At 41.2% G+C, this 9,496-nt stretch overlaps 2 protein-coding genes across 2 annotated transcripts; both read left to right on the top strand.

Annotated features, from left to right (window-relative positions):
• Positions 1-4,037: 4,037 nt before the first annotated feature.
• Positions 4,038-7,339, top strand: LOC310863782 (uncharacterized protein; the record flags this gene model as incomplete). The annotated part of the gene is made up of 12 exons (XM_083772277.1): positions 4,038-4,243; positions 4,598-4,709; positions 4,979-5,070; positions 5,155-5,256; positions 5,358-5,411; positions 5,502-5,555; positions 5,843-5,872; positions 6,025-6,060; positions 6,347-6,403; positions 6,825-6,929; positions 7,050-7,112; positions 7,329-7,339. The coding sequence occupies exons 1-12, from the start codon at positions 4,186-4,188 to the stop codon at positions 7,337-7,339; spliced, it is 774 nt and encodes a 257-aa protein (XP_083628403.1). The 5' UTR covers positions 4,038-4,185.
• A 54-nt stretch (positions 7,340-7,393) lies between these two features.
• LOC310863143 (uncharacterized protein) lies at positions 7,394-8,784 on the top strand. The gene is made up of 3 exons (XM_083771297.1): positions 7,394-7,550; positions 7,648-7,807; positions 8,375-8,784. Exons 1-3 carry the CDS (start codon positions 7,407-7,409, stop codon positions 8,509-8,511), a joined length of 441 nt encoding a protein of 146 aa, XP_083627423.1. The 5' UTR covers positions 7,394-7,406; the 3' UTR covers positions 8,512-8,784.
• Positions 8,785-9,496: the final 712 nt, after the last annotated feature.

The following is a 9,496-nucleotide window of genomic DNA, read 5'->3' as shown; positions in this document are numbered from 1 at the left end:
GGCGGTGACGTCACAGAGTGCGTTCAGTGTGCCTTATTTACGAACGACCAGTTCAACACACCATTCACACTGAGCAACCCTACCCTCAGGGTAGGGTTGCTCAGTGCGTGCACTCGGCACACCCGGTGCGCAGCGCACTGGATTTTCGAACGACAACGCACTGAGTGCACTGAATAAACGAACGACAAGAGAGCACACCAGTGCGTTCAGGGCGCATTTCCGAACGCGCCCTACATTATCAAACATTTAAATATTTAATAATTCAATACGGTGCTCTTGTCATTTTGGTCGGCACAAAATAATACATGAATGAATAAATAAATAGATATTATTTACATAAAATAATACATAATAATATATACATTCACTGGAGGAAAACTGAATCACGTGACCATCCGGCAGGTTGTCATCGGATGGGGGGTGTTAACGAGACCATGCGAGATCTCACGGGACTTGAGTCAGTTCAAAGTTGGCTGGCGGGCGGCCGTTTGTAGCTTAGAGTATAAGGGTCTGTTTTGCAGTAGCAGGAACTTTTGGAAACGTGGGCTAAACAGCGTGTGAAATAAACAAGAAACAAACTGGTAAGTCGTTACGGAATATCATTTATTATCCCATTCAGATACCACCACTTACTTGTTTTACCACTGTTTACGTTTGTATATTATCTATCATGCCGTAAAGTCCGAGGTTTTATGCTGGCTAATTATGTCTAATTGGTGAGCCATGCTACTATTGTTTTATGCCGTTCAGATGCCATCATATGGCTGTTATCGTTTAAATACATGTTAACTTTTTGTAATTATCCCCGGACCCCGTGCCGTGGAAAGTTAGTCCGGAGTCTGTTGCTTGTAGGGCTACTGTGCACTGTGTATCCAATAGTAGCTAGCATGCTGGTTATTCATGTTATCGCCGCCATTTTGCTAACGACTCTCGCGATTAAAACTTATTTAATTTGTTTATGTGCATATACGCGTATATATTATTAGCGTTTTTAATTGTTACATAAGCATTGATGTAACCAGCACCACGGTGAAGCAGTTCTTCATTTATAATGGTGAACAAAGCTGCGGTACCTCCTAGCCCCATATGTGCCCTCTCCCTACGCTCATTCTGTAGCGAGAGGGCACATATGGGCTACGGTACCTCCATGGGGTTAATGCTAAAGTCTAGCCATAAGGACTGACTGGGTTTAATTTGTTCCGGCCTAAAACGGCTACAGATTAATACGGAAACGGCATGAGTGTGTGTGTGTGTGTGACTGTGTGTGTGTGTGTGTGTGTGGGGGGGGGGGGGGGGTTTACCGGATATAGTCACATGAGACTCAGATTGTTTCTGTAAGTCAAGTTTCATAACAATCTATGTTACTATAGTGAGCTTGTAGATCTCTCTGCAAGTCAACTTAAGTTTCATAACTATGTATGATGTTGCTATAATGAGGCTCTGAGCTTGTAGATGTGTTCTTTTAGAACTACTTTTAAACCATGGTTTTTTCCAAAAAAAAGCTTATTAATGCTGCATTTATATATATTGTAATTTGTCTGTGTGCAGTCACAGCCAGGACACTACGGGCGCTGGTGTTGGATCGGCACAGGACACTAGGGGTTGGATCGTCTCTGTGTAAGTCAAGTTTATAAATGGTGCATTTATATATTGTGCACACACACACACACACACACACACACACACACACACACACACACAATATTTTATTCTTTGTTTCCCTATTTGTTTTCAGGGTCGTGGTACAAGAGGACTACAAGCAATACACAAGGCCAAGTAAATTAATAGCAGCACCACCTCACTTTACCAACAGAGAGATGGCCTCTTATTGGGCCAAAAGACGTAGAGTAGTGAAAACTGTAAGGGACATAGAGCGAGAGATCCTTCATGAATATGAGGAAATCTCACACATTTCCCAACTACCGGTAGATGCACCACCAGATTCCCATTTACACTTTGAAAATAACCTTATAGATGGCAGTGTAGCTGAAAATGACCCTATAGATGTAGCTTGCTACGATGTAGTTGATACTAATTATGTACAAATGGAAGATTCTCATATTGATAGCAGTGTAGCTGACTATAATGAAGTTGAATCAGATCATGAGCAAATGGAAAATCATCATACAGATGATAGTGTAGCTGGAAGTGAGGGAGATGATCTGAGTGATGGAGATGATCTGATTCATCGCCACTCTGACAGTGATGAGCATCAACCTAGTCAGGATCTGCTTATAAAGAGCCTAAGATATTGGGCATCCTCTTACTCTATCAGTCTGGTTGCTTTGTCTGCTCTGCTGTCCATCTTAAAGATATTTCACCCTAGGCTCCCTAAAGACGGAAGAACTCTGCTTAGAACGCAATCCAAGGTTGAAACCACTCAAATGCAAGGTGGCGAGTACTATCATTTTGGATTGGTGCGTGGAATACTTTCACGATTGAAATGTCTGAGATTACCAGTGAACCTCAAAACTCTTACTTTACAGTTCAACATGGATGGTCTCCCCATCTTTAAGAGTTCAAGACTTCAATTCTGGCCTATACTTGCAATGCTGAAATGTGATTACACAAAGTCTCCATTTATTGTCGGTATATTTTGTGGTTTGACCAAGCCAAAGTGTGTTGTTGAGTATCTGCAGCAATTTGTTAGCGACCTTAAAAATGTACTGGCTAATGGAATTATTCATAATGGTAAGCATTTGAATGCAGAGGTTTCCGCATTTGTGTGCGACGCTCCCGCCAGAGCCTACATTAAGAATATTAAGTCACATAATGGGTATTCCGGATGCGACAAGTGTGATCAAGAGGGTGTGTGGAGGAACAAAATGACGTATCCGGAAACAAATGTCAGGCTGAGGACTGACTTGAGTTTTAGTGATATGATTGATGAGCAACATCACTTAAAACAGACACTCAGTCCTTTAACAGGGATTGTAAAGATGGTATCTTCATTTCCAATAGATTATATGCACCTCTGTTGTCTTGGGTTGATGAGAAAACTGTTGAATATCTGGTTAAAGGGCAATCTAGCCACTAGACTTCCTTCACACGTGGTTAACAGTATGACAAGCAAACTGTTGGTGTTGCATTCCCACACCCCTGTTGAATTCAATCGCAAGCCAAGAGGTTTGAACGAGCTTGATCGTTGGAAAGCTACTGAGTTCCGATCCTTTATGTTATACTGGGGTCCTGTAGTTCTGAAGGATTGCCTTCCCTGTGAGTTGTATGACAATTTCATGTTGTTTTCAGTGGCCATGTATTTGTTTTTGTCACCTGAAATTACTGGCCAAATGGTTGAATTTGCCCATAAGTTGACCATTTCTTTTGTGGAACACTTTGGAAAACTCTATGGTAGAGATCAGATTGTGTTCAGTGTTCACCAGCTTATACATTTAGCAGAGGAATACAAACGATTTGGACCCTTGGATAATGTTTCTGGATTCCCTTTTGAGAATTATCTTGGCCAAATAAAGCATCTGTTACGCAAGCCAAACCAACCTCTACAGCAGGTAGTCAAAAGATTATCAGAAAAGCCACAGGTTGAGTTTCCACTAGCAACAGATGAACCAGTATTACAGAACATCCATACTGATGGTCCACTTCCTCGGCATTTCAGTGCTGCTCTACAGTACAAAAAGGTCTCCAATAGTCGTTTCACCTTGTCTACAAAGCAAGGGGATAATTGTATTCAGGTGGGAGATACTATTGCAGTAGTACAGAATATAGTCCAGGAACAAAATGAGGTCTATGTAATATACAGAACCTTCAGACAGCATGAATCGTATTACACTTATCCCTGTGAGTCCTCATGCATAGGCACATATAAGGTCAGAGAGTTGTGTGACAATATTGGGGTTGGTAAACTTAGCTGTATTAAACGTAAATGTGTTCTGTGTCCAGAGGCTGAGGGAGATGGCCTCATAGCCATTCCAATAGCTCATATGCAGTAGCATTCATGTATGTAAAAAATAAACTAAAACTAACTTTACCAACCCCAATATCATAATATTTATATTCTGTCATTTATTGTACAGAATGGAAAAGGAGGTGGTGCTGTGGGCCGTGGTACTATTCCCTACTACTGGAGGAACTGCTACAGTTCCTTCCAGTTGGTTCAATCCAAAGGATAGTACCTTGTTCTGGCCCCCAAAAAACATCAACTTTTCGAAGGCCCTCAAAGAAAAAATGATGCCTCAAAACGGATGGACCATGCATGAAAATGTTCGGCTCTTAATTTCTTGTGGTAAGTAGACACTGCATCATTGTCATGTCCACATGTCTTGTCAATCAGATCTATTTATTTTTCCATTCTGGTCCAGTAGGAGAACCATAATTGTGGGTCTGAGGGGGTAGAGTATTTATATAGCGGTTTTATCCAAGGACACTGACACAAATTCAGGGGGACCCAAAGATCAAACTGCACTTTCTGGTTCCCAACCGGCAACTCTACCCCTGAGCCACCGCCAAGTATTGGTAGTTGCCTCATTTGGCAGATGGTATTCTGGTTGCCATTTTCAAAATCCTGTTTATATTGCATTGTTTAAGTATTAGTCACACTTCTTTAAATGGCATACTGTATTTCCTACTTGTTTTACAGACTCACTTGAAAAGGCCAAGCAACATGAAGACAAGTATATAACTACTGGATGTCCAACCACTGATTTAGAATCTGAGGAGGAAACAGATGCACGGCGTAAAAGACGAATAAGGTACATGCAGTGCCCACACTGAGATTAGGAGGCTGCAGGGTTTTTTGAGGACTAATCCGTTCCTCACTGCTTGGAACTCTGCATGCCTCGAGGGTTGGATTGGATGTCTGTCCTGTGTCCTGTGATGGACTAGTGTCATGTCTATGTGTGCTTGTACGTCAAGCTGTCTCATTTTACAGAAAATTATCGGCTCCTGACCCGAGAACAGTGCATCTCAAGGCTTGCTCATTTATTGTAATTATACTGATAAATGTTTATTTAATTTTAAGGCCAAATACTGTGTACATGGAGTCAGATGAGGAGCCAGAAACCATCAGCGCTAAGAGAAGATTTGCCAAGCCACCTGCTGTTCTTTTTCCAGGTACAGTGGCACTGTCAGTTATGACACTAATGGCTACCCATTTAAGTATTTGCATGTATAATTCTTTCTACTTTGTTAATCCAGTGCTGCTCGACTCCAATGTACCAACACCCAACCAGTACCCACCTGCACCAATACCAGTGCGGAAAACCAACCAGTCTGTACCAACCCCTAGTGAAATCAGTGGTATGTTATTACAATGCAAGCATGTAGTTCCTCTGTCAATACATGCAAACATATCAGTCATGTGATATGTGTTAAAGTTTCTGTCTTGTGTTCCCTTTTAGCCTCTGAAGGAAGGTGCTTGGAGGACGTGCAGACATTTGACCAGCCTGATAATGGTAACCAGTCTAACCACTTCGCATTACTACCAGGATATGTGCTTTGTGAGTTATAACTTTCATAGTTCATGTTTTATGTTTTCATTTTAGGCTTTTGTGGAAGCTTCTTGGCAGAGCTAGAGTCAAGAGACCTCTTTAATGATGGTAAGTACTAATGGGCTACATATATGTGATGCCCTGATCGGCCACTCTTATTGTGTCTAAAGTCCGTCTAGATGGGAGGCGGTATTGGGGGATTAATACTACTACTTACAGGAGAAGACCTTATTGACTTGAAATGTTAATTCAATTTAAAATGTTGAGTTGATAATACAGTAGCTTATTCAGTGACTCACTATTTTGCAAGGAGCTGTTTGCGTTGGCATGATGTCATATGACTTCATAAGAGTTATTTTACCTTGACTAATTAGATTTATTTGTATTCATTTCAGGAGGGCACCATAATGGACAAGCAAGAAATGGTATGTCCGTTGTCTGTTATAACTTTGTTTACAGTTGCTGTGCTATTGCACCATGACATACAGTAACTGTAACTTATTAGACTGAAATATTTCAACTTCTTTACTCCCAAGTTAAATCCCCTTGAATAATTTGATTGTTCTCATTTTTTTAGTTCACCCTCCCCAAGGCTATCCCCAAGATTATCAAGGTGAGTTGACTAACAATTTGTGCCACGGACGGTATTACCAGAAACAAAATACCTTTTATCGCCTGAATGACGATAAAAGGGCTGTAACTGAGTGTTCAAATGGACTTGTAAGGGTCCATTTGGTTCCATTTGTACACTTGAGTTAAGGGGGTAGTACTATAGTGGGGATCTATTCTTCAACTATTCACTTGGTAGTCAATTGTGTTCATCCCACATCTTCTAAAACTGGAAATTGATGGTGCTCATTCATAACAATAAAAGATTGATATTAGTTTTATTTCTCCAGGAATGCCAATGTATACCAGCCCCTACCACACTGTGCCATCAGAGCAAGCAAGGAACAGTATGTATTTCTCATCCCATTCAGGACAGGAACCCCTGTTGGTGTTTTAAGCATTGTTATACTTTAGCTTTTGAAAAATAGCAGATCTACGAGCTTGTAGATCTGCTATTTTTGAAATATTGTGAAAGTGTGGGGCAAATCTTTGAATATATTTTAGAGCAGACGCTTTTAACTCAAACCTTGCTTCTGGGGGGTCCCTGGAACAGCATATTTTCAGATGGGGATCGGTGGCCAAATACAGATCATTCTGGGGGTCCTTGACATGAAAATATTTGAGAACCACTGACATAGAAACACAGGTTTATCCGAAAACTGTTGTTAAAAAAAAAGATCTGCCTCAGTCTCTCTCTGTCTAAATGGGTTAAATGTTGTTTTTGCAATATTCCACAAATCATGTTCAATGATGCGTCCTTTCTTTTAGCCTTCAGTCCCAGCTATGCAAATGGAACCAGATCAGCTGGATTCAGGACGCCTGACCAGGGTGCAAATGGCACCAGATCATCTGGATTCAGGACTCCTGACCAGGGTAAAGATACCTATATTACCATCCCCCCCCCCCCCCCCCCCCACACACACACACACACGGAATTACACAATGACCTATGTGCAATGCCTTGTCTGATCCCATGTTGTCTGTTTCTTAAAGCTTCAACGCCAGAAACACCACAGAGAAGAGTGCATGGAGGGGAACCCAGCCAGATGTTGCAAGGCAAGTATAATTTTCTGATCAACGTCTTAACCTTTCTGATGACATCTGAATTGACAAACTTGTCCCTTTGTCTTTACTGTCTTTGTTAAGCATTTAATGGTTACTATAAGCGAGGGGTGCAGACATCAGCGAGTTGGTGTCATTTGATTGAAAATGGTCAATCTATCCTTGAAATTTAATGTCAAATTGTTTTTCTTCCAAGACCTTTCTTCCCAGAAAAACACTAAAATGCTGGCAGAGATACTTATGGAGGTGAGGCAGATGGGGAGGGACATTCAATTCATCAAAACTGAAATGGCAAAGTCCACATTGAATGTCCGAGGTGTTCCTGAATCCCAACGAGAGGAATCCTTCCCCATCAATCTGCCTCTCTCCAACGAGGAGCAGTTTGATGAGGCGGAAACTGCACTGAGGGAGGAGGGAGTGCGTCGCAAGATGGTGAGCCTTAGAATGCCTTGTGATGGGTGCAATTATTCTTTCTTGGACAATATTTGACTTTCTTTTGCTAATTTTAATTTTAATGCACTACTTCTAGATTGCACGCCTGGCATTAGTCGGAGGGACCAATAGTGAGAACATGATCCGGCGAATGGTTGGCGCCATCCTGACAAACAACCTGGCATGCGTTTTCAACTGGGCTGGCAAGGGAGAGAAGAGGGCCTTCAAAGACACCCTAGTTCAGGACTGCATTTTTGGTGAGTCTGCACATCAAAATACTTGGAGTTGTTGTTGAGGCATTCAATTTGACTCTGTAGATTGGCTATTTTCACTATTTCTCCTATTGGACCATAGGCCTGATTGACACCGCAGGAGTGGTTGATTTGGCCAATGTTTCACCAGTTTTATAGTATAAATTGACTTTTCTAATGGTATTACTTTTTAATTTCTGAGGTATTCATTATTCTTCACTGTCATCTGGGGACACCCCATATTCATGTGGGGGTCCCGAGCCACAGGCTGATAACTACTGCTCTAATGCTCACAATTGGACTGCACAAATTTGTCTACTCGCGCTGCATCTCAGGTGTTCTGTGCCTGTGTACAGTTAAGAATGTCACTGGTAGGCAAGTTTCAGAACTGTCCACTGCCCTCCTCTGAGACAGAGTAGACAAACTGTGACATTTATTTAATGAACATTAGTGTGGCTCAATTGTATGTAGGTTCCCGCCTGAACCTAGTACACAATGGACATTTGTCACTTTGAATGGAACTGCAGCTTTATTTTATTTTTAATTTAGTAACGCCTGTTTTCTTTTTTTCAGCGGCTGCTCGTCAATTTGACCGCAAGTTGACAGAATTGCAGTACAAGGATGCTCTGCAGAAGTGGCTGCGCTATGCACCCGACAGGAGTGGCGGGGTACCCAGGAAAGACAAGGTTCCCACACCTGCAGGTCCTTAAAGTCTTAACCCATTTAGGCCTGATGTCAAAAATGTAAAAATCTCTTCTAAAGCAGCCAGTGGGTTTGATGGATCATTGGACTGTTTGTTTCGTTCATGTTGAACTGGGGTCCTATTGGTTCTGAAGGACTGCCTGCTTTCTTTGTCCCCTGTAGTTTCAGGACAAATGGATGGACGGTTAATGTGGTGTTCATGTTGAACTGGGGAGGAAGTTTCTTTAATTGTGTCCCCTGGATTTTCAGGGCTGTTTTTGGTTCATGTTGAACTGGGGTCGTTCAAGGACATTACTCTTTTGAAAATTGCAGCTCTACAAGCTCACAATGTGACTCATTGAGCTGTGTATAGGACTGAAGTGGTGTATGTTTTGTATGTATCAAAATCTGCATAGAGTAACTTCTCAAATTCAGTGTAGCAAAATAAATGCTGGGAATTGGATGTGCACTTCTCACTTATCCATGTGTTTGAATCTAATAAATAAGTAAATGAATAATGGTCTGTTTTGTTTTTGTTCATAGAGAATGTTGTAAAGCAGCTGTTCTCAAACCTTGGTTTCTTTGATTGTTTTGGAAATGGCCAATCCAGAGGCTCAAAAAATGACAATGTGGGGTCTTTGTATTAAAAGGTTGAGAACCACTGCAGTATAGCATACTTAATGGACCATTTCAGCTTTTTCTATGCATCATTTAAAAAATAATCATTTTACTCTTCTGCTGTGGTAGCTCCAAACGTGTCTGTTAGTGATATCACTGACTAGACTACTTTGGTGTGTTCCTTGTTGAACTATACCATTAATTTTGTAATTTATATTCTTTTTTTAATGAGACATATTGGGCATACAGAAGAAGGTTGAAATGGCCCTTTAATAATAGCATTGTTTCAATGTATGATGGATGGATGGATGTATAGTTGAATCAATGTTAATGGATGGATAGATGCATAGTTGAATCAATGTTGATGCAATTCTACGTTCTTTCAATGTTGATTAT

This window comes from Protomyctophum parallelum (assembly GCF_964188405.1).
Source record: "Protomyctophum parallelum genome assembly, chromosome: 8".
NCBI classification, from domain to species: domain Eukaryota; kingdom Metazoa; phylum Chordata; class Actinopteri; order Myctophiformes; family Myctophidae; genus Protomyctophum; species Protomyctophum parallelum.
The sequence above is the reverse complement of the archived record's forward strand: the minus strand, read 5'-3'. Positions and strand labels throughout refer to the sequence as shown.

Excerpts from the sequence above, each read along its gene's own strand:
- LOC310863143 (XM_083771297.1), top strand. The coding sequence starts at position 7,407 with ATGGCAAAGTCCACATTGAATGTCCGAGGTGTTCCTGAATCCCAACGA. Across the intron at positions 7,551-7,647 it reads AGGGAGTGCGTCGCAAGATG|ATTGCACGCCTGGCATTAGT; the intron begins GTGAGCCTTAGA and ends CACTACTTCTAG. Across the intron at positions 7,808-8,374 it reads AGTTCAGGACTGCATTTTTG|CGGCTGCTCGTCAATTTGAC; the intron begins GTGAGTCTGCAC and ends TCTTTTTTTCAG.